General features: G+C 37.4%; 1 protein-coding gene across 4 annotated transcripts in view; it reads left to right on the top strand.

The window, feature by feature from the left end:
* Positions 1–24561, top strand: part of DLGAP1 (DLG associated protein 1) — a 412639-nt gene that overhangs the window by 255722 nt on the left and 132356 nt on the right. For 3 of the 4 annotated variants that reach the window (XM_032181814.1, XM_032181816.1, XM_032181815.1), the window contains exon 3: positions 18124–19149. In XM_032181814.1, coding sequence (XP_032037705.1) covers positions 18196–19149 — 954 coding nt within the window. In that variant the 5' untranslated portion in view covers positions 18124–18195. Of the gene's footprint in view, positions 1–18123; positions 19150–20134; positions 20155–24561 lie in introns of those variants that run through there. The other variant, XM_032181818.1, reaches the window with a different exon arrangement.

Genomic DNA, 24561 nt, shown 5'->3' on the forward strand with positions numbered 1-24561 from the left:
AGATGCTCAGTCATCTAAGAGGATAAAAACTGAAGAACCAAAGAGAACAAATTAGTTGGCCACTTCTGAGCCTACTAGTAGCTCCTGCATCAGCCAGACTTTGAAGGCTAATTGTGCAAAACCTGACAAGGGATCTGTCCGTGGGCTCCTTGGCTTTCCCAGGTTCCTGGGCACTGCACTTGAGAAGCCAGTGCTTTCTGAAGAAATAAGGAAGGAGGATTCACAATATCTTCTGTGCATTTTACCCTTATTTTTGATGTTTAGATGCCACTGTTTCCCATACTCTAAATCCTGGAAAGGTCCTGTCGCGGGATGATTTCCCTGGTTATACCACTGGAGCCCAGGTCCAAAAATAGCAGATTCTTTCAAATGTAAGAAAATTCGAGCTCTTCTTATGCTTCTTCCCATCAGGAAATATGTGGGATTTGCCTCTCTTTACTCAAAACTTTCAGGAAGTAAACAAGTCTTCTATTTCAATCCCTGACAGTTCAAATTTGAAATAGGCCCATGCCGGAGGCTAGGTAGTGAGTAGAAGAATGGAATTGAGTACACAGATTGGGGAGACTGTATAAACCTTATTGCCACAGGAAACAGGAGGAATAATACTTAACAGATCATTTTTATTGTCATCCCTCATCTCTCCCATAGACTTCAAAGATGCACTGTAACTGTCTGAGATCACACTCAGTGGCTGTATTTAGACCATAAAAATTTCCCTTTAGATCCATCTTATGGAACTGAACCAACGTTAAAAGCTTTAGCAGGCTTGTCATCTTTTTCTTATTCCTATCCATTTAGGGTAGATCAGAGATCTCTTCATGCTGCTTCCAGTGTTTTATTCTGAGCTTTCCCTACAGATGTCCTTGACCTGCTAGTCTCTTTTTGTCCTGAAAAGAGAGCAATGACTTTTTTAAAGTATGTAAGACTCTTCTGAACACGGCTTTATAGTCTGTCTATAAAGTGCTTATCATAATTAATAAATATATAAATAGAACAGGATCATCATTTGTTAACATTCTACATATTCACTCATAAAAAGAATAGCAGCAGTCACTGGTTTTACTTGTATGCTCTTATTTGGTGTGTTTCCAGTTAGTGTGTAGAACATAAGCATCTTGTCTTCCTGTTTCATACTGCTGTACAAAAGCCTGTTATGAAGGATGAAGAAATAAAATGATGAGCCTTTTCATATGATCTTAAGCACATATGTTCTTAAACCTGAAAGAAAAGGGAAGGAAAAGACTCAATAAAATAAATATATATCCCAACACTGTTGAAGCCCACCTTATTCAATGAAGCTATCCTGAGCTGCAAACACAGAAGTTCAAAGCACAAATAGCCAAAAACTCTGCATCTGTACAGTGTTGCAGATCTCTGGACTCTGCCTGCTTACAGCAGAAGATTCAACCCATGCCTTCCTGTGTTCTGGAGCTGTTTCAGCTTCAATAATTCAGATAATAGTTAGGGATTTTATAGAATCATAGAATCATAGAATATCCTGAGTTGGAAGGGACCCTTAAGGATCATCAAGTCCAACTCTTGACACCGCACAGGTCTACCCAAAAGTTCAGACCATGTGACTAAGTGCACAGTCCAATCTCTTCTTAAATTCAGACAGGCTCGGTGCAGTGACCACTTCCCTGGGGAGCCTGTTCCAGTGTGCAACCACCCTCTCTGTGAAGAACCCTCTCCTGATGTCAAGCCTAAATTTCCCCTGCCTCAGCTTAACCCCATTCCCGCAGGTCCTGTCACTGGTGTTAATGGAGAAAAGGTCTCCTGCCTCTCGACACCTGTCGTGGTTCCGCTCGAGTGGGCAGCCGAGCTCCACCACAGCCGCTCTCTCACTCCCCCTCCTCAAAGAGGAATGGGGTGAAAATATGTGAAAAGGGCTCAAGGATTGAGATAAGGACGAGAAAATCACGCAATAATTATTGTAACGGGCAAAACAGACTCGGCATAAGGAGATAGTAAGATTTATTGCCTACAACTAACAAGCGAGAGAAGTGAGAAAACAAAGGAAAAAAAAAAAAACAAAAGCACCTTCCCCCCCCATCCACCCTTTTCCACCTCCTCCCCCCGAGCGGCGCAGGGGAACGGGGAATGGGGGTTATGGTCAGTCTACAGCACTTCTTCTCTGCCGCTCCTTCTCGGTCACTCTCGTCCCCTGTGCTGTGGGGTCCCACCCACGGGATGCAGTCCTTGATGAACTGATCCGGCGTGGGCTTCCCACAGGCAGCAGCTCTTCCAGAACTGCTCCAGATACGGGTCCGTACCACGGGGTCCATCCCTTAGGAGAAAACTGCTCCAACCTGGCTCCCCTACGGGCAGCAGCTCCTGCCGGGTCACCTGCTCCTGCGTGGGCTCCTCTCCATGGGCTACAGGTCCGGCCCGGAATCTGCTCTGGCAGGGGTCTTCCACAGGCGGCAGCCTCCGTCGGTGCAGGGCCACCTGCTCCACCGTGGTCTCCTCCACGGGCTGCAGCGTGGAACCCTGCTCCACCGTGGTACTCCATGGGCTGCAGGGGGACATCCTGCTTCACCATGGTCCTCACCACAGGCCGCAGGGGACTTCTGCTCCGGCGCCTGGAGCACCTCTCCCCCTCCTTCTACACTGACCTTGGTGCAAGGCTGTTCTCTCACTCCCTTGACTCTCCCGGCTGCTGTGTGGCGCAGCGTTTTTTCCCTGTCTTAAATATGCTCTCACAGAGGCGCAAAACAACATCGCTTATTGGCTCGGATCTGGAAAACAATGGGGCCCTTCCCAAACATGGGGCAGCTTCTAGATCTTTCTCACAGAAACCACCCCTATGGCTCCCTGCTACCAAAACCTTGCCACGTAAACCCACTACAACACCCCCTTACGAGGAAGTTGTAGACTGTGATGAGGTCTCCCCTCAGCCTCCTCTTCTCCAGGCTGAACAGGCCCAGTGACCTCAGCCGTTTTTCGTACGTCTTCCCCTCCAGGCCTTTCACCATCTTTGTAGCCCTCCTCTGGACACTCTCCAACAGTTTCATGTCCTTTTTATACTGTGGAGCCCAGAACTGCACACAGTACTCGAGGTGAGGCCGCACCAGCGCAGAGTAGAGCGGGACAATCACCTCCCTTGACCTACTAACGATGCCGTGCTTGACGCACCCCAGGACACGGTTGGCCCTCCTGGCTGCCAGGGCACACTGCTGGCTCATATTCAACTTGCTGTCTACCACCACCCCCGGATCCCTCTCTTCTAGGCTGCTCTCCAGCGTCTCATCGCCCAGTCTGTACATGCAGCCAGGGTTTCCCCGTCCCAGGTGCAGGACCCGGCACTTGCTCTTATTGAACTTCCTGCGGTTGGTGATTGCCCAGCTCTCCAACCTATCCAGATCCCTCTGCAAGGCCTTTCCACCCTCATTTGAGTCCACGACTCCTCCAAGTTTGGTGTCATCAGCAAACTTGCTCAAAATACCTTCTATTCCTACATCCAGATCGTTTATAAAAATATTGAAAAGTACCGGCCCTAAAACGGAGCCTTGAGGGACCCCACTGGTGACCGCCTGCCAGCCTGACGCAGCCCCATTTACCATAACCCTTTGGGCCCTGCCCGTTAGCCAATTGCTCACCCATCGTATGATGTTTTTATTTAGCTGTTTTATGATCATTTGCAGAACTAAACTCTACCCTAAATACTCATGGCTGCCAGTTCTTTGAAGAGATACAGAATATCAATGTGTACGTATTACAATTGGAATAAATTAATACAAATGACTAGTTTCTTAATATCTCTTAAGCAGATGACAGCTATAAGCTAAAAAAATGGTAATGTGTTTACATTTTGACTTTTAAGTTCATTTAATTTCAAAATGGTTATTGAAGGCGCTGTCCTTTTATTTACCAGAAAGAGGTTCTACAGAAATTATACACTTCCAACAGCAACCACATGTTATTCTGAATTCCTTCATTGGATCTTGTCTAAAGTGCCTTAAATAGAACACTGAAAAAACACTGTATAGTATACTTGCAGTAATGCAAGTTTTGTAACAAGGATGTGTCCCATTTCTTTGCCAGTGCTCACAAGCATTGCTGTTTCAGCCTGACTGTCAGAGTCAATAAGGATCACAAAGTCCGGTGTTACTGTGAACTTCCAAAGAAAGAGGAAAAACTTCAAAATTTACAACACTGGAAGAGAGGGGAATTGTTTTGTTTTTGTTGTTTCATTGTTTTGTTTGTGTTCTGTTGTTTCATGTTATTTTGCTTGTTTGTTTGTTGCTTTTCTCCATGTAGTACAGATTTAACATTGGTAAACAGTAGTGAATGAAAATATAAAAATAAAATCAGTTTAGAGGGTCACTGGATATGATTCTGAGTTACAATTGTGAAAACACAGGCTAACTTTTTAATACACTTTTGATATATATAATTATTGTTAAAATGAGAAACTGGTTTTCTGTGTGAGAATTCAAGAATTTGAAAAATAGTAAACCAAAACAAACAAACAAACAAAAATAGTGAACTGAAGACAGCTGTAAATAAACTTCTTGCATGTTATCTGCTGTACTCTGTTTACAGTCCAAGTTAGGTTCTTCATCAGGAAAAGAAGGGAAAGACCGAAGCCCTGCTCTGACAAGGTTCCTGTATATTTTCAGTCAACAAATTTATTGATTAAAAAAAAAAAAAAAAAAAAAACATTTTTGTATATCTTATCAGAGTTGTATTTTATAAAGTATTCAATGGCTGGACGGAAAACACATTCAGGGGTTACCAAATGCCTGAAAACCTGCTTCCTACTGTGATTTAAGAAACCCAATCAATTTAGGCTACAAAAGAGAATGAAATAGTTTCGCAGTATAGCAGCATAAGGGAAAGTTTCTCAAGATGGCTTCTAAAAAGGTCTTTTCAGAAACTCAAGAGCTATTAGCTGGAAGTGGAAACCAGTCATTTAGATGCAGCTATGTAGCACTGATAATTACCAGAACAATTTACTTGGATATATTGTAGATTCCATTACTTTATATCTTTAAAACCAGAATCACAATCTTTATAGGTGTTCTCTGTGTCAACAAGATGTGGTGCCATTGTAGCAGTCATGTATGGTTTTTATAACCCATATTTTTTATGGGTACAAACTGTATAGTGGCCATGTCTCATTCTAAGCATAAATCATAACGCTGTCATTTAATATATGATGAACCTCATGTTTTGAAAGGAAATAACAGATTTCTGTTGACTAGCTACAATGTAAATGGTTCAATGTAAAGTGAAAATGCTGTGTGTTATTGTTGGGGTTTAAGGGATTACAGTTTTTTAGTACACAATTTAAAGTAGACTGTAAAGTACTCTGCCTTCACCCTGAAATATAATGAAAATAGGAGGAAGAAGTCACAAATAATTATTATGATCTCCTGCATATACCAACAGCTTGATATATATATAGATAGATTTGCTTATGAGGCTTCTCTTTTAAAGAACCATTTCCCTGAAGTATTTTCAATGCTATGGAAATGTTTAACAGACAATTACGTATTACTCTGAAGGCAGTTTTTCAGAATTTAGAGCTTAATTTAGTTTAAAATACATTACTTAACTCATTTTTTAAAGAATTCATGCTTTGCAGTTTAACTTAGAAATAAAGCTTTTCATCTTAAAGTGTACATTATTCCAGTATAGTATACTTTAACATTTGGCATTAGTTATAAAATAAATTTCATATCTCCTTACAGTATATTTCATTTATGATAGTTCCATGTGATGAAATGATGAGTCACTAATACCATTCTCTTTTAAAGTATATTATCAATGTTTTAAAATTGTACCTACTAAACATTATGGAAATGCATTTTTATTATTGCTTTAAACTAACACATATTAAAAGTGGAGATATATTTACTTAATCTCCACTTTCATTCACTTGCTTTCATTCTCATGATATGTTCTCAGTCAAGAGTAATTATTTAATTTTCCTACTAAGATCTATAAAGTTATAACAGTTGGGACACTGTTAAAAGAAAAAAGAAAAAAAAACACACTTCCTTTTTCTTTTAAAGTTGTGCTTTCTCTTCTACTATTTCCCTCCCTCACTTTTATTTCCCAGTTACAATGAACACTTTTTAATAAATACAGAGAAGTTAGAAGTGGAATATTCTTGACTGTATTTTAGCCTATTTAGACTTCTTAACTATAAATGTATATATAAAATTTTAGTTCAATTATTTTTTTTTTATTTTTAATGTCAGCAATGTGAGAGGTTCTGCAAAGGCTATCATAAAAACAGAATTTGGTGCTTTGGTATTACCTTTGAGGCCCCAATGTAGAAATTCCTAATGTGCCTATGAGCCTAAGGCATCCTAAAAGTAAGAAATTCTTTTACTATTTTCTATATCTCAGCACAGTGATTTGTGATGAACCTCTGGACAGAGTGCAATGAAGAACACCTCATCATCAGATCTCAGTTTCTTTCAAACATGCATGTGAAGCACTTGCACAAGGAAGTTAGGTGGCACCTAACTTCAGGGTACCATTTTATTCTTCCCTGTATCAAAGGTTCTGCATGAATCACCAAATGACCCACCAAACTGATAAAAGTTCACTCAAATTTGTCTTTATCTGAATAGTCAGTCAAGTACAAATCAATTTAGTTCCATGAACTTAGAAAACTTACCTGTATAATTCAAGTTCTCAGCATGTTTATTCATATTTCTTATTCAGCTATCCAACATCACTATTATTCAAAATGAGTAATTTCATCAAGTCACTTGTTCAGTTATTTTTGCCTCTCCTGATTTAAAAGTTATTTCTAAAACAATTTCAGGAATGTTTAAGATATGTTCACTGTTCTGAAAATATATATATATTTCTATTAAATATTTTTAGGATGTTTGCAGGGATTCAATAAAAGTGTTCTGTATTCAGAAATTAATCTGTGTTTTGACTTTACCTGCATATTAATAAATTTTTTTCTGATATTTAATTGGATAAGCATAGCTCCTACAATAATTCTTGTCATACGCCATTTGTGTGCATACCACAACACATTGGTTCAAACATTGCAGAAATATTTTTTAATGTTTAAATTTACTTTTTTTTTTTCAGATATGTCCACACCATTGAAACTATTTACCCCCCCCCCCAAAAAAAATGCATTAAAAAAATCCACTTAAGAGGCATGGGCACAGTGGAAAGTAATGGCATGTGCATAAGTAATGGCAGAAAAAAATAGAGATATTCTCTTTTAGAATATACATATATATTTATATGTGTATATATATGTTTTCAAACAGAATACTGTACAAAGAAAACCAAAGTAGCTGTTACAGGATTTTTGTAAAACTTCTTAATTAAAATTGCTGTTGTAAATTTATGGATTAAATATGGTTCTGTAGTTTAGGTTGAACTGAATGAAGCTTCAAAGAAGTTGAGATGTTTTGTCCTCTGCTAGAGGCCAAGATACTCACCAAGAGGGAATACAGCTGCTGTACTTTTCCAAAAGAGCACTATCTCCACAGACTTTCCATTCTGCACTTTTCATGTGACATGAACTCTATGAGTTCTTACTTGATAAATTTAAGTTACTTTTTAGAAGTACCGTGGGTTTTTTTTTTCAGATTCCTTATAAATTAAATTTTCTTTCCCAGTTTGCCACAGCTCACAAACGTTTCTCACAGAATTTCATGAAAAATCATCCACTTTCAAACTCATTGACATTTCAAGTTATTTGTAACTAGTGTTACAGGAAAAAGAAAATATATATATTTGTAGAAAATCTCATCCTCTGAAAATTAGTTTCTCTGTTTCTTATTACTTTTTATGTCAGTAGAGGTGAGGTGAGACAAGTTGATTTGAACAAGTGGCTTATGACATCCAACAAATATAACTCCATTTTGTAGCTCTACTATGAAAATAGAAATTATTTACATTCCATCTAATATATAAGAGCAAATACACAACAACAAATATGAACCAGTTACTATAGCCATGAAAGATAAGATAGCTAAAGTTCTTTAACTGCATATATTCTATATATTCTTTATATGCTACAGCATATGTAAGAGTGCTGGGTCAGTTTTTAGTTGTCTTCTTTTTCTTTTTTTTTTTTTTTCTTTTTTTTTTAAACTTTAAAATCCGGAAGTTCAATGTTACAGTCCTGTTAGGCTCTATCTTTGACTAAGAGGTTTCCATGCCAAACCAAGGTGGTTTTTATTTTGTTTTCATTGTTGTTGTCATTATTTTGTTTTATTATTTGTTTGGTTTGATTTGTTGTTGTTTGTTTAGTTTTTTGACATCCAGACTGAGTTGGAGGAAAAGGTTAAAATAAGACAAAATCTGTTTTGTTCTAAGCATGACTGTTTTCTTCCAACCCAATGAACTTTCTACCTCATTTGATGAGCTGATTTATCTCATATCTTCAGAAAGGGCTTTTGTTTATTCTATCAGTTTTCTCCCACACAGAAGTTCATTGGCCTTGGGTATGAGCAGAATGTTCTTAGTTTCCCTCATCTCTTTTCCTACTGCATCACTGCAGAAACTTGGGTTGGGAATACAGCTCGTATCAAAATATAATACTGAGGATACTTGACCTGGGAGGATCTGGAATATGTCCATTACAGGGCAAGGTAATCATATTGCTGACATTTCTTGATACAATCAATAATCCATAATACCAATATGACTAAGTACGTTTTCCATTAAGTTCTGGGTCCTGCACTTTGGCTACAACAACCCCATACGGCACTACAGGCTTGGGGCAGAGTGGCTGCAAAGCTGTGTAGAGGAAAAGCATTTAAGGTTGCTCAATGTCACCTGAACATGAGCTAGCAGTGTGCCCAGGTGGTCAAGAATGCCAACAGCATCCTGGCTTGTGTCAGGTATAGTGTAGCCAGCAGGAGGTGATCTTCCCGCTGTATTCTGCTTTGGTGAGGCTGCACCTCAAGTATTGTGTTCAGCTTTTGGCCAATCACCATGATAAGGACATGGAGGCCCTGGAACATGTCCAGAGAAGGGCTACGAAGCTGATGAAGGGCCTGGAACACAAGTCCTGTAAGGAGCGGCTGAGGGAACTAGGGTTGTTTAGTCTGGAGAAGAAGAGGCTCTCTACAACATATTGCTCTCTACAACTACATAAAAGGAAGGTATTAGGAGCTGGAGGTCAGCCTTTTCTCACAGAAAACTAGTGATAGGACCAGAGGGAATGACCTCAAGTTGCACCAGTGGAGGTTCAAGGAAATGTTGGACCTGGCACTTAGAGACATGGTTTAGTGGGTGACATTTATAGTAGGGTGATAGTTGGACCAGATGATCTTAAAGGTCTCTTTCAACCTTAATGATTCTGTGATTCTATGATTCTTGCTGGTAGTTCTTACTGGTAGTTAAAATAACAGGCATTTTCACAGACTTTGCAGTTTTTTTCTTTCTGGTGGGCTAGAAAGGGTAACATATGGGCTGTCCAGCTGTGAAGGCTCTGTAGTGTCATTCTGTTAAAACTATCATCAAAAATCTTACCAATGGTCTTCAGAGAGATTCTGTAAGGCTTTACAAATATATACAACTCTTCATTACCTAAAAGGGGATTACAGGAAAACTAGGAGGGATTCTGTCAGTAATAGGACAAGGAGTGATGGCTTAACTTAAAAAAAAACTTAACTTAAAAAAAAAAAATAGACTTATATTAGGTATAAGGAAGAAATTCTTTACTATGAGGGTGCTGAGGCACTGGAACAGATTGGCCAGAGAAGCTGTGGATGCCCCATCCCTGGAAGTGATTAAGGTCAGGTTAGATGGGGCTGTGAGCAACCTGGTCCAGTGGGAGGTGTCCCTGATGATGACAGACAGGCTGGAATGAAATCTTCTTTCAGGTCCCTTCCAATCCAAAGCATTCCATGATTCTATGAAGGTTTCCATAAAGTTTCTCTGTGATGACACTTGTAAATTTCTTTCTCCATGTTTATTAGTTTCTGGGACTGACAACAGATTTTCAGGGGTGACACCACTCAAACTGAGCTACCAATTGAAAGCAAAGATGGGAGGCCATCTGCAAGCATAGAGACCCTAGTGATCTTATGTTTTTGTAGAATTCACGTTTGCTTGGACTTAAAAGAGCACAATGTACTTGAAAAAATATTTTTAAAGGAAATCAATCTCTATTTCTGTTAGTTGAGGTCAAGGTCTGTGAGTAAGAATGGAGCTGTAGAGTATCATAAAATGATGTTTCATTAAATTAAAATTACATGGGTGCTCTTTTCTGGGGAAAGAAATATTTAACATAATGTTTAGCTTTTTTTTTCTAAATAATAAGGAATGCAAAGCTGTAAGCTGTAACAGTGAGTTATTTGGCTTGTCAGTGAATATCATGTCTTCAATATACAAGTAGAAAAGATATTAAGATCATGAAAACTTCTGACATGGAAAGATCAGGCAGTAATTTAACTACAATTCCTATTGCAAACATGTCATGCTAAAGACTTGCAGAGCAGGTAATAATGTGGTAGAAAACGTATTAGTGAGCCATGCAGCTGAGTGCTGTGTAATAGTGCAAGTTCTGACTTTGACTGGCAGCTTCCATTAGATCACTGGCAAACAGTCACTGGATTCTACAATGGCTCCTTTGCTTGGTCACATTATTGTACTTGTCATGAGGTTTGAGTGCTTTTTTAGTGCAAGGGTGTTCATTTTCACTGCATGGCCACATTGCAGAGCATGGAGTTACTTGACTTTCACAGGGAAAGTACTGCACATTGCATACACTGCATGTGGGTTTTATCTGCTGAGTATTTCATTCCAACTAGAAAAAATTAAGCCTTCAGCATACATAAGTGACTGGCATGCAAGGATCTATATATCTGTAATATCTATATGTGTATCACTTATTTAATTCTGTATGTTTTTTTGTTTGTTTTGTTTTGTTTTTTGCCTCTGTGATAGCCCCTCTATTTTTAGGGGCCATCAGTACTGTAGAAACATGTGGCATGTCCCTGGCACTTGCCTCCTTTTGCAATCCTGAGATATCCTGAGAAACATTCTACATCACATTATCTGCAATTGCTAGAAAGTAATGACTGTAGTCCTTTCATTTTAAGAAATCTTCTATGAGGAAAGCAAGTGAAAGGTCTCTAGAGTTGCAGACTTTAGGCGTGACAGTAGGAAACCCAAAAGAGAGTAACCCAGATATGTATATGACAACTTAGTTCCAAATTTTGGAGTATCTTCCTTTTCATCCTTTTTCCGTGTTTCCCCAGCCCAAAGAGCATTCTGGAAACTCAGTGTAGATACTGCTTAAAATAATAATAATAATAATAATAATAATAATAATAATAATAATAATAATAATAATAATAATAATAATAATAATAATAATAATAATAATAATAATAATAATAAATTACAATAACAAGTTTAAGGTCATAACTTTCATCATCTTGCAGAATGAGAAGAATAAAATGCAATATCTAAACTTACATATGAGGTATATTCTTCAATGCTGCGTATATGCCATTTATCAAATGATCTGGCTTAATATATACATACAATATTCTTACATGCATGTTACACAGACATAATCTCCTGACTGTCTTCTTTCTGAGAAAAGAAAATATTGATTGGCAGTTCTGAATTCATGGTGGAATTCACCACAGATTCTCCAATCAATGTGCTTTACCTTAGTGTGTCAGAGCAACTCTGTGTCCTATGCCACAGAAAATGTATGAGCAGTCTAATTACATAGTATATTATTACTCACTGGAGCAGATCAGAATTTCTAAGAAGCTAACTGTTAATTGTGTGTGCAAATGAGGAGAGTGGAAGAGCAGATGATCACAGTTGAATATTTCAATTTGAAGAGCCAAGATTTTTGCATGCAATCCTGCCTATTGCCAGTCACACTTCTAGCAGGATTGAAAAAAATCAGTCTGTGTCAAAATGTTGCTGACATATTGCTGCCGAAATTCTTGCAGACCTTGTAATGTATTTAGATATGACTCAGAGATTAATTACACGCTACGTTTCTTTAATGACTACAGTTTTTGTGACACTCCCAGTGAAGAATCAACTTACTATTAGCCACAGAGATGAAGAAAAGAAAAATAAGCCTAAACCTTCGAGGAACATAATACCCAGTTACTGACCGCCACAGCTTCTCACCAAAAGCACATGGATGAAAACAGTCATCAAATGTAAATGTGAAACTTATCACCACAAGTATGCACAAACTAAAGAGTGTTAGAGTGTTAGATGCAGACAGGATTTATTATTATTACTGTTATTTATTAAATCTTTTAAGAGGGAGGCTTTCTCTGTTTTTTTTTTCTGTATGGATACAGTTCTCATGGAACTTCTCTGAGGTCACCTAGAGTTCAGTTACATTTTTTCCCTGTTACTCCCACTTACTGTTAGAATGTTTATGTTAGTGCTCAAAACATTTCTCTTGATGATTCCCCTTCTCCTGTTCAAAATTAAATTATATTGTAAGTATTGGTTTCCTGGTGTGACTGCTGACAGGGAAGCAAAATGCACACACTCTCTTGAGAGTTTTACCCAAGGCACAGTATCTTTCATATTACATGCCAAAATCAATTAGAAAAATAATGTGAAACCTCATTTTCTTCTGAACACCTTTAATAAAATATGTGGATAGATGCTTTTTAGAGTACATATCCTTTTATTGATGTCTAAATTTTCGTTACTGTGATGAAATATAACAGAAAGGCCATACAGAATGGCTGCAAAATATCAAGACCTTTGGGATAAAGTGATCCGCTGTAAAGTGAGGAGCATGTGAAAGTTTGATTCTCAGCATAAACATACATTCCTGGTGTTTGTAAAAGTCTAAGAAGGAGGGAAAGTAATTTCCCAGGGAACATCCCATAGCATGTGAGTAAATAAATAAGCAAATGCTGAGAATCTATGTTGTTCGATATGGAAATTAGAATCTTTCTTTGTTTGCCATAGTACATAAGATGGGAGCATGACTCCAAATCGTACTGCTAAAATGCATAAATGCATATTTTATGTTTTCTCACTTCAAACAATAACCCAGCATTTCTTTAAAACAAACAAACAAACAAACAAACAAAAACACTGTGGTCTAAGGTATGAGTCTCAATATGGTCCAAATGCATGTTCCAATTTGTGCATGTGATTACATGCCTTCCTCAGTCAGAGCCATATATATAGGACATTACATGTTTATATTGCCTTCCTACTGTGCATCAGCCCTTTGCTTTCTGAACCTGGCACAAAGTTGAGGATTCAGAAGTGTCATCTAACTCACTGAAAAGTGTCTTAGAACTGTATTCACTGAACAAAAAATATCCAACATCTCTCACTCCTTAGTTTCTGAACAAGCACAATATTAAGCTTAAGATGCTGTGGTCCTGATGATGTTTAACTAGGGCTTCTCTGTTGGCATGTTGCACATAATATAGTTACATTGACCACCTTCTGTATGTTGTTATATCTCATTTGTTTTTCTAATTAAGCTACACACACTGACATACATATCATTGCTATTCTGACAATTGTCTTAGTAGTTATTGACCTTATACTTTGCATCGTGTCATATTTTGCATATTGCAGTTTACATTGCTCTGAATCTTGAACTGCCACAACATATTCAGATTTTTGAAATAAAATTCAGTGTTGACTCTTCATATTGACCCTATCAAAGAAATTTCTAATTATGAAGATTTATAAGTCACTAATGACCACACACCGTTTTTGATTATAGTAGTCATTTTGAGTTATTAATTATTCATTTTGTACTACCTGCTACATTATCCTGTTTTATCTGCTTACTTTCTATATACCTATATATGCATGTTTTTAGTGAAATCATTTGCTACCTCACTGCTTTTCACCGCTTTCTGTGACAATGTAAGAAACATAATTCTTCAGTCTTGTGCAATAAAATTGGAGGGGTTATGTAACATATCAGCAAGTCCTTTATTAGAGAAAGGATTTCACATATTTCTAAAGGAAAGAATATGTTTCTTGAAGACATGTTTTTTGAATAAATTTGGAACACACAAGTAAGCAATACAGATTAGTTAAATAAAATTTGTGAAAGTTTATGTACTTTATGCATTCAGGTTTTGTTATTTTGTATGCATTTCCACTTTAATTTTCAGATTAGAATTAATTATGCATTGTTCTGGCCACTAAGTGATTCCAACAAATTGTTGTGCTTTAGGGACACCATATTAGCAGCAAGGATGAATACATTTGTATCCTTCTTACCTGGGGCATCCTCAAGAAAACAAAAGCAAACAGAATGTGAATGCTGAAAGTAATAAGCATTCTTCAACCTCACAATCCTGTATCTATTTAACATCTCATTTACTCCATGCTATCAAGTGTTTTTAGTCTGCTGTCCGTAGAATTGCTATTTCTATTGTTTATTAATATGCAATATGTTCGTCAATTATCTTCCCTTCTTTCATGAGTAATTAAATGTTCCTAGTTTGGCCAAAAAATAATAATACAATAAAAGTCTAAATTTGCTTCCTTTCAGCTATTCGTGACACGATAAGGTAGCCCTGTCTCCAGCTGTTAATTGAACTAAACATTTGTTGATAGGTTCAGCCAACACAATTATAGAAAATGACACATGCTTTTTGAAAAATACTGATGGAACTAGATGAGACAGTAAAGTTTATTTATTCTAGAAATGTTTGAACATATTAACACATTAAAGTGGGGCTGAGGTGTGAGGATGATTTAGGTACTGTTATTTTTATTTTTTTCCATGAAGAAGAATTACCCACTACATATTTAAGAGAAGCACCACTTATTCCTTCACTGCAGAGCACATCATACTTGCTCTTTCCTTACTGGAAGGTGCACCTTGGGACATTTTTGTTTGTTTCTAATTCATTCCACTTTCAATACTGTAACTGAAGTAAAGCAAGTCTACAATCTAGTTAATTCTCATGGTCTTTTAACATAAATGGCACAGGGTAAATTCAGGGTCTATAGCTCGATAAAGGTTTTCCATGTGGTTGTAGCAGAAAAACTCTTACAGATACACTGGTATAGGAGTTGGGAATAAATGGTTTTTACTCTGAATTACAATTTTTCCCAGGTTTTGAAACCTTTACCATCACCCCTTCTTGTAACACAGGTTGGTGGTTGCCGTTTCTTTTGTGTTTCGTTTGTCTGTCACTCTATGCTACTTCTTTTTTTTACTCCTTTTTTTCAATCTGCTGTTCCTGCAAAGCTTTATCCACCTTCAATTTTTTATTATTTTTTTGTTGTTGTAACTCTGTGATATGCTTTCACAAGCATATCTTCTCTGTTTTTCCCTGTGTTTGTTCCTCTAATTCCTTTTGGGTAGATCATCCTATCTATTTTCTGCTTTTTCCTCCAGCACTTCCTCATGGAAGATGCATTGACAGCTCAGATTCAAAATGGGTATAGAACTAAATGTTATCTTTTCTCTTAAACATTTCCACCATCCTACATGTCATGCAAGCTCATATAGCAGTGTTTAGCCAAGTTTGTTAAATCTACCTCCACGATTTATGGAAAGCCCATTCTTTTTCTCTATAAGAGATACATGTTACTTTTCATAAACTTTTTCACTTTTTAAGACTTCTTGCCCTTTCTCCTTAGCATCCATATTGCCAGTCCATCCAAAACACCTCTTGTAACATTGCTGGTCTCATCAGTCAAACCATACCCACAGCTTTTAAACTCATTTTGCCTTCAAGATGTCCCAAGCTGTTCTGTCCCAGCCTATAAATCAGGTTGTTTTTTGTGTTTCCTCAGCCCAGCCATTCTGCTTCATCAATATATTAAGACTACATGTTCTTAATTATTCAATTACGTTCTCTGTACCTGTCATGACTTCACTATTCTGTAAATTATTGATCCTTTGGTAGGCCTTGTCTATCTATACTAGTTTTCCACAGCATAAAAAAGTGAAAAATTCATAGCCGTACAGATAACAAAAAAAAAAAAAAAAAAAAAGGAAAATGTATCACTGGTTCTGGGGATGACACACTTTACTGTACTTCTGTGTCTTTCTCATGTCTTTGGGGCAAGTTTCTACTATTTTTATCTTATATGGCATACTCATCTATTGTTAGCCTTAAGATAATCAAGATTAATCATCTGGAGGGCTCTTTCATGATTGTTAGTGGAATTAAATAAAAATTAATTGGCTGAAGCCTTGCTCTCACAAGCATTCAAGTATGATAGATATCTATTCATAGATAACAGAGATTGGAGGATTTTGATTTGGTCTTTATATCCTTTGGTGGTATTGTTCTTGAGTGGATATTCTTGATCAAGCCATATTTTCAATGATTCAAGTAATGGATTTACTACTACATCCCCTTGGATGTTGTCTGTTACACATTCTAATGGATTGTATTTTTAAAGGAGTTTTGTTAGGGATATAAAAACTCTTTAGAACTGGTAGATTATATACTATAGTACTGTCACTTCAGTATAATTGACAAGGCCAGCTCTCTGGATACACAGTTTTTGTTCTTTATAAGTGCCTCAGACCATGGCACCTTAGTCCTCTTCAAGTAAGCCAGTGAACTCATGCATTTGGAGTATTTCAAGTGCCTTTTGTGGTATTTTGAAAACTGGTTTTCAAATTCAGGGTCTCCTGAGAATGAACATTTTCTGTATTTTAGGAATCCAGTGAGGGGGAGTGAAATGAAGGACATCCACTCTAACTTTGAAACATATTGAAAAAGCTTACCACAGATTCAGGAGAAAATATGAAATATGTTCTGATGAAATGTAAAGTAGGCTTCTCCAGACTGACATCAACTTAAGCTATTTTAGAAAACTTAATTGTTGCCAATTTACCAGTAGGTAAAATGTCTACAACCTGTTAAAACACGAACTGTATCTGAGAGAACACTGAAAGAAAGTAGGGGAAAGCTTTTTGCAGTATCTATTAATACTCTAGGAAAGATCTCAGGGTTGACATTTCTGGTAGTAAAACTTGATTAGCCATTCTGGAAGGGAATAAGGTAGCTGAGTGACTCTCATTCCAGTTGTGTGCAGTACAACAGGGCATACTCTAATGTCTCCCATCTGCCCACCAGGAGCTGAGGTGGTACCATAAGAAAGTCCTGAAACCCTGTAATATATGCATTAATAGCTCAGAGATTGCAGCAACAGTTGTGTCTGTCCTTTTGCTGGTGGCAGAGCTGAAATGAGGCTATCTGGCTTCAAACCATGTGATTATTATATCACATGTGATGAAGATTTTCTTTTTCAACTAGCAGTAAACAACAGTCTATAACACTGTGAGAAACTTCAGGGCCAAATAACTGCAAGTGGATATTAAGTGTTGAAATCCCTTACACTGTTAAAGCAATGTATGAGTGTTATCTATATCAATTCCCTTGATGGCATAGGGAGAAGGGATACTTAAACACTGCTTAGTGCTCTGTAAAATTATGGAAAATTAAGTCAAGCCATGCATTATGAGAGGAAGATTTTTTTTCTTTACATTTAGGGGTAAGTAAACATTAGATACAACCCCAAATGAACCTAATATTAAACAGCTGGTCTGGCTTCATTTTGATAGTGAAATGTATTGTTGTTTTATTATTAATTTGAAAAGAACTTACAGAAATCATGTTTGGCACTGTCTCAAGATACAGTCCAGCAGGCAACACAGATAAAGTAAAACTGCACTTGAATCATGAACAGATATGCACTGAAGCCAGAGAAAAATTCTCCTGCAATTGCACCATGTCTTTCATTTGGCCCAAAGTAACCCCAAAATACTCCATTAGGGATGTAATCTCTTAATGCACTTATTTGGTCATGAAAGCATGCAGATGATCAATTAAGGCCTCCTAGAAGGCCTTTGCCCATGAATGTTTTCAGGGCTGAGGTTTTAGAGTACAGGCAGTGATACTTATCTTGCTGTGGATTAACAAGCAATGGCGAGTTCAATATCAGAAAATGTACTTGCATCTGTGTTCTAGCTGGTGAAAACAAAATCATTTTGTTTGTATGTTATTTAGGCATCCCGTATCACTACTGCCATGGGAAAGATTATGTGAGAAAAAGAATACAAGAAGGTCTATCCCAATTATTTTTATAGTAAGAATGAATGCTAAAAATGCACGTGTTGTTTTCTCATAGCTTGAATATCTCATGGCCTCTGCTGTATTTCATTTTTTTTAGGCCTTTCTCTGAGACCTGCCCATTGCATAGCCATACGTATTAGATGACTTTGGGACTTGCTTTGCATCAACGATGAAGGGATTATCTAGCAGCCGTAGTCATCATCATGGGGTTACCTGTGACCCTCCGTGTGACAGTCTGCCACATCACCCGGACAGGAAGCCATATTTGTTAAACCCAGTGGACCCTCATCCTGCAGACCACCCTTACTACACTCAAAGGAACTCTTTTCAGGCAGAGTGTATGGTGCCGTACAATGATCAGATTGCCAGCAGCACGTTTCCTCGGAGACATTACAACTCGCACCATGAACTTAAGGACGAGTGTGCTCTGGTTCCCCATGGAACTGCCAACAAGACTAATCGCATTCCTGCCAACCTCTTGGACCAGTTTGAGCGGCAGCTGCCCCTGAATCGGGATGGCTACCATACTCTGCAGTACAAGCGGACTGCCATGGAGCACCGCAGCGACAGCCCAGGGAGGATCCGGCACCTGGTTCATTCTGTCCAAAAGCTCTTTACCAAGTCCCATTCACTGGAGGGACCATCCAAGGGGAGTGTCAATGGGAGTAAAGCAAGCCCAGAGGAGTCACAGACAATGAGGTATGGGAAGCGCAGCAAGAGTAAAGAAAGGCGATCAGAAGGTAAGCCCAGATCCAATGCATCAGGATGGTGGAGTTCAGATGACAACTTGGACAATGATGTTTGCATTTATCATGGTCCCAGTGGGGTCATGACCATGGGAAGATGTCCTGATCGTTCTTCTTCCCAATACTTTATGGAAGCCTATAACACTATTAGTGAACATACTGTGAAGTCATCCAGAAGCAATAATGATGTCAAGTGCTCTACCTGTGCAAACCTGCCTGTGAATTTGGACTCCCAGTTAATGAAGAAAAGCTCTTGGTCCTCTACATTAACCGTGAGCAGAGCCCGTGAAGTTTACCAGAAAGCATCAGTTAACATGGACCAGACAGTGCTGAAGTCAGAGACGTGTCAACAGGAACGGTCATGTCAGTACCTCCAGGTACAGTGTGGAGAACTGATTTCTGTTAACTGTGCTCTGCCATGTCACAGGTGTTTGTGAGGGATGGAGGTTTGTTCTGATATTTCATCTTTCCTGAGAGATTTCTAATCCCTAAACAAGGGGCCATGCAGCTGAAATTAAAAATAAATCTGCTTTTTTTTTTTTTATTTCATTTTCTTCTTTTTTTTCTCACTTTCTTTTTTCTTTTTTATTTTTTCTTCTCTTTTCTTTCTTTGTCAGCATTCAATATTTCAAAGAAACAGTTCATGTTAGAACAGGCTTAATTTTTTCATGTGGGAAAAATAAGACCTCTTTGTGTACTTTTTGAATTTATAAGGCAGTCACAGTAGGGGTATAGAGAATGTGATGTTGTAGTGCTTGTAGTTAGCATTACAATGTCAATTAAATGAATGTTACCAGGATACAAATTCTTTGATTTCTGTAATTTCAGGATTTGCCTTCTTTTGCTGCTTATTTTATTATGAAAGCTTCTGAGACCCTTTTGAGTAACTTTGAGGTACCTTAATACTTTATCCTGTTGGAAAACAATCTACTTTCCTTTTTGTCATAGCATATAAATTCTCATAAAATACTTATTGTAAAGTGTCCAGATTTGTTTATCTGGCTATTCCTCTTTCTCATGGCTTTGAGTCAAAAATATAAAAGCAAAAGGTTGAAATTATTGCTTGTTCTGATTATACATTTTAGGAGTACATCACCTACTCCCTCACAAGCTGTTTGCAGTTAATACAGCGTCACTATTTTTCACCAGTATTGTATCTTTAAATGTCAAGAATCAGATGTCTGCTCTTGGAGCTATCATACTGCCGGTGAATGTTTGTGGCAGGAACATGGATCAGAAAATATTAAAACAGTTTCATTCTTAGGGGAGCTGTGGATAGCTTTTTTGCACTTTAAAACGGAGCACTTATGGCACATCTAAGTGTATGTGTAAGATGGAACAACGTTGCACAGAGAAGAGAGAAGACCATGAGGAAAAAAGAGGTTTGCTGAGACAATTTGGTTTCGTTTTAATGTAGTGGGACTCTTGTCTATTTGTATAGAAACTGTAAGGAGTTTTCTCATATGGGTGCTTTAATGATACAGTCAGCTTTCACATTCTGTTGTTTAAACCAGTACGCAGAAAAAGCGTAGGACCGAGGCATACACATTTAAAAATTGATCTTAAAAGGTATTATTGAATGGCATGCAAAATAATTCTGAATGCCAGCATCTGGGATTCTAAGCTTTAAATGTAAAGAAGTGGATCGGTGTATTTTCTATTAATTACTGGGAGAGTGGAGTGTGAAGACAGGGGATAATAAGAGTGCTAAGAGTATGTTTACAGCTGTTCTTATGGACTGGGGAGGGACAGGGGTTTCAGAATAGCCTAAGGTTACAGCCTTTTCAGATTTGTTGTATTAAGTCTCTTTTGTCTGAATTCTGTGAGGGACAATAAATTATTACTTTAGAGTCAATTGTTGTGATTACTTTGGACCTTGAGATTTCTTTGTTGATGTTTTTGTTTACTCCTTTGATCTTCCTCTCAGGCTTTGATAAAATAGCTGACAACTCAGTTTGTGACCAGATGGCTAGAAAAGAGCAAAAAACTGTGCCAGCATCGGCTTTAAACGAACACCTCCATAGGGACTTTTAGACAATGTTTAACTGATGGGAATAGACCCTTGAAGTGGAATTAGAGGACATTATCTGTGTCTGTATGAAAATATGTCCAACAACTGTTAAGGGCAGGAATTAAAATAACTAAATTCTGTGTTTCTCATACTGTTTTTCTCATACTGTTTATGTTCACATTCATAGTTTTGTTTTAGTTTTCCATTTCATTTCATTTCATTTCATTTATTTCATTTCATTTTTCTAATTGTATGCTTGTTTGTAAAAGTCAGAGAAATGTAACTGGACTGAAATTGTTTAAAAAAAAAAATTTGAATCGGGTCTTGATTAACATTGGAAATAATACTCAAACAGAACAGGGTAGATTTAAGGGAGCAGGTCAGTATTATTATTCTCTCTTGGCAGTATAAAAAGATAAAAAATAGGTATAGATCATAAAAAGTAAGGCTGAATGCATCCCATTGCCTTTCTCTTCATTGCATCACTCATCTTTTCATTCTACAAGCCCTCTAGGGCTTGGACATTGTTTCCTTTTGTGTTTCCCCAGTGTCCAGCACAATGGGGTCTGGAACATAATTGAGGCCTTTTGGCTGTCCTGTTATATGAATATATGTTAACAACAACAGAGTATCACTCTGTCAGTGGGCTGTAGCAGTATTCAGATTATCTGTTGTTTTCCTGGTGACCTTCTAATCATTGTACCAAAGGGCTGGTGTCCTACATTGTTAAAACAATTAGAAATGCACTAAATGAGATAAAAGCTATTTAGCTGCAAATTCATGACAGTACTGGACAACTCTGATAATGACATCAATTAATAGAATGCTTCTTTGTTGCTTTATTTAACTCATTAAATGTTAAATAGATGCTCTTATCAACTCACTTGTAATTTAAGTCATTGTTTATAGCCCAGGACATAAACTCTCTGATCCTTAAAAGAAGCAACTATTTTGCTCACGAAAACTGTTCTTGTGGTAGTATCTGGACACAACAAAGGAGTGATGTTCCAACTCAGGGTACAAAAACATTTTCTTTGTCCTGGTAGCTCTGAGTATATCAGAGATCACAGATAAAATAGAGTTCATATTTGCTTGTAACATCTTTTACCACTGAAGTATCTGGATGAATTCTCAGTGTAAAGACATGGAAATAACAAACAATTATCTCACTTAGTGTGATATTTTCCACATAACCATTCTGTGAAAGGAGCTGGCAGTAGTTCATGTTACAGATGGGCTTATTTCTCATAACTTGGAATTTGGACTGAGTGCAGTGTCCTGTTGCATCGCACAGACTTTCCTTACCCCGGCAGGCTCCGCTTCCAGTACAGGTGCTGAGGTGCGGTGTCCAGCCTCTGAGTTCAAGGGCAGAGAGGAATCAGGGAGGCTTGGCTCCACTCTGTGACTGTTATCTCAAAAAGGGTTATTGGTTCCCAGGATGGTTTAAAGACAATCAGGTAAACCTTTTCCTCTTAGCGGCATTTTGGGGATGGGGTTCTTTTTCCCTCTTCTCTCCATTTCTCCTTTCAAAAATGAGGATCTGGACAGTAGAAAGATAAAGTCCTTTATCGAGCTCCTTCCTACTTCAAGAAAAATATTTTCATTTGATCCAGATTTGCAATCACACTAACGTGAAGGAAGGTGAGAAAGACCTGTGGTTTTCTCAAAATTCTTCAAAAAGATTTCCCTGCCTTATAGAGAATAATCTATAAGGCAGTGGACAGCTTCCACTTCTCTGGTAGCTTCACCTTTGAAATAATTAAAATTAAGCAAAAGTATAGAACATGAAATATAAGCAGACTTTTGTTCTGCAAGCAATAGGGCCTAAATACACTGGTAGATATTTCTGACACTTTTGTTTCACTATGAATTCATGATTGTTGAAGTTAATAGAATATCAAATACACTGCATAGTTTGTCTCTAATTATAATTTTGCTGTTCATTATTCCCTGTAATTACTATTCCCGTAGTCCTTAGTCCATTTGTAAAGAGATGGAGAAGAATATAAAAGATGACATTTTTTGTATTATTCCTCTTTTCTTCTAATGTGGGTCAGTCATGTGTTTTCTTTTGACCCAATTTGATGAGACTGAAGTCAGTTGTGTCAGATATTCAGGGCTGAGGAAGGAAGTTTACTCCTGAAAGCTGAAGTGAAGTAGGTGGGGACAACTGTGCAGTCATCTGAGCTCTGCATTTGAATCAATAATCCTTTGGTGGGAGAATATGGGAAATACTATAAAAACTGTAAGCCAAGTTTTGGGGTGTGATAAGCATTTCCTGGTTTTTCAGAGGCTGGATCTAGTGGCGAACGACTCCGGTTGGTACGGCGCTCATTTTCCTATGGGAAGGTTGTCTGTAATGTGCAGTATGTCCTATAGTGTTAAGAAACTGATATAGTTAAAGTGACTTGTTTTCCAGTCTTGGAACAAAGCACTTCCATAGTTTCTTAGGATATACTGCTCATTCCCAGCATCTTTCTGTTGTCTGTGTCCATGGGTGGCCAGATACAAGGTAAGGCCTTATCCCAAATCAGGATGCTTATAAGGATCAGGATCTGTCATGTGATTTGTTAATGCAGCATGTTAATTGCAGTGTGTTTGTCTTTATGACACAGAACTTTGTTAGGTCTGTTATATTGGGCTTAACTGGGCAAGTTGATCTGCATTTTCTGCTGTTCTCTACTTTTTCTTTACTCGTGTTGTCTGTGTTTCTGTCATAACTACCATATTCAAATTAATCTTTCAGTATATCCTTGCGAGGTATATGGATGTTGCATTTTAATGTCCACTAATATTAATGAATATTTTCATACATCAGATGAAGCATGTATAATTACCCCTGTGATTTGCCAGTATCAGGTATCAAAGTATTTCACTCAACTCATATGACACATATGTCTCAGTAAAGCTAGTGAAACCATTTAAACAAGCAATTTTGAAATAAGATGTCAAACATTATAACATTTTCTAGGTGTATTCCAGGTAACAAAAAAATCATGAAAATATTTAGAAATTGTTAAATGTTCATACTTTATTAATAAACTAGTTACTAGCTATATTAAAACTGAAAAAAAATATATATATATAATTCACATGAAGCTAATTTATTTCCAGTTTTAAAAGTGTTTAAGGATGGTTAACATGAATAATGAATAAAGTTATGAAATTTGGGGGCAATTGGAATTATAAATAAAGCAAAACCTGTTTTTTAAAGATATATATATATAAATAAAAATAATTCTGATAAGCCTACGTGTTGGTTATTTAGCCAACCTACAAACATTCTACCTACAATATGCCTTTACTACACTGGGAGAAAAATTTAGAAGATTATTTCAGTATAGCCATCCTCTTCATCCTCTCAGTCCTTTAATTTACCTTTCTAAAAAATTGTCAGCTGAAAGAATGATGAGAATGATATTGCTACATATTTCACCTTAACAACTGCTGTGTTCTCATTCAGTTAATTAAAGCCTGAACAGACCTTTGGCATCTGAGTAATGCAGAAATGGAGGCCACCTAAGTTCTAAGAGAGTTGTTCTATGGCAATGTCAGTACTTCACATTTAGCTGCAATTTTATCTGCTCATGCTCCTTAAGTTGGTATTTTTCTATCCGCTGGTTTTAACACCATTCTGTAACTTCTTAATATTGAAAATACTGGCACTGATGTTATTTCTTCTAGATTAACTTGAAGAATTACTTTTGGTTCATTCTGTTAACATCCCTATGTTCTCACAGTGCATTCATTAATGAACATAATTCTGTTTGCTGAATCT

The sequence above is a fragment of the Aythya fuligula genome, chromosome 2 (genome assembly GCF_009819795.1).
Source record: "Aythya fuligula isolate bAytFul2 chromosome 2, bAytFul2.pri, whole genome shotgun sequence".
Lineage (NCBI taxonomy): Eukaryota > Metazoa > Chordata > Aves > Anseriformes > Anatidae > Aythya > Aythya fuligula.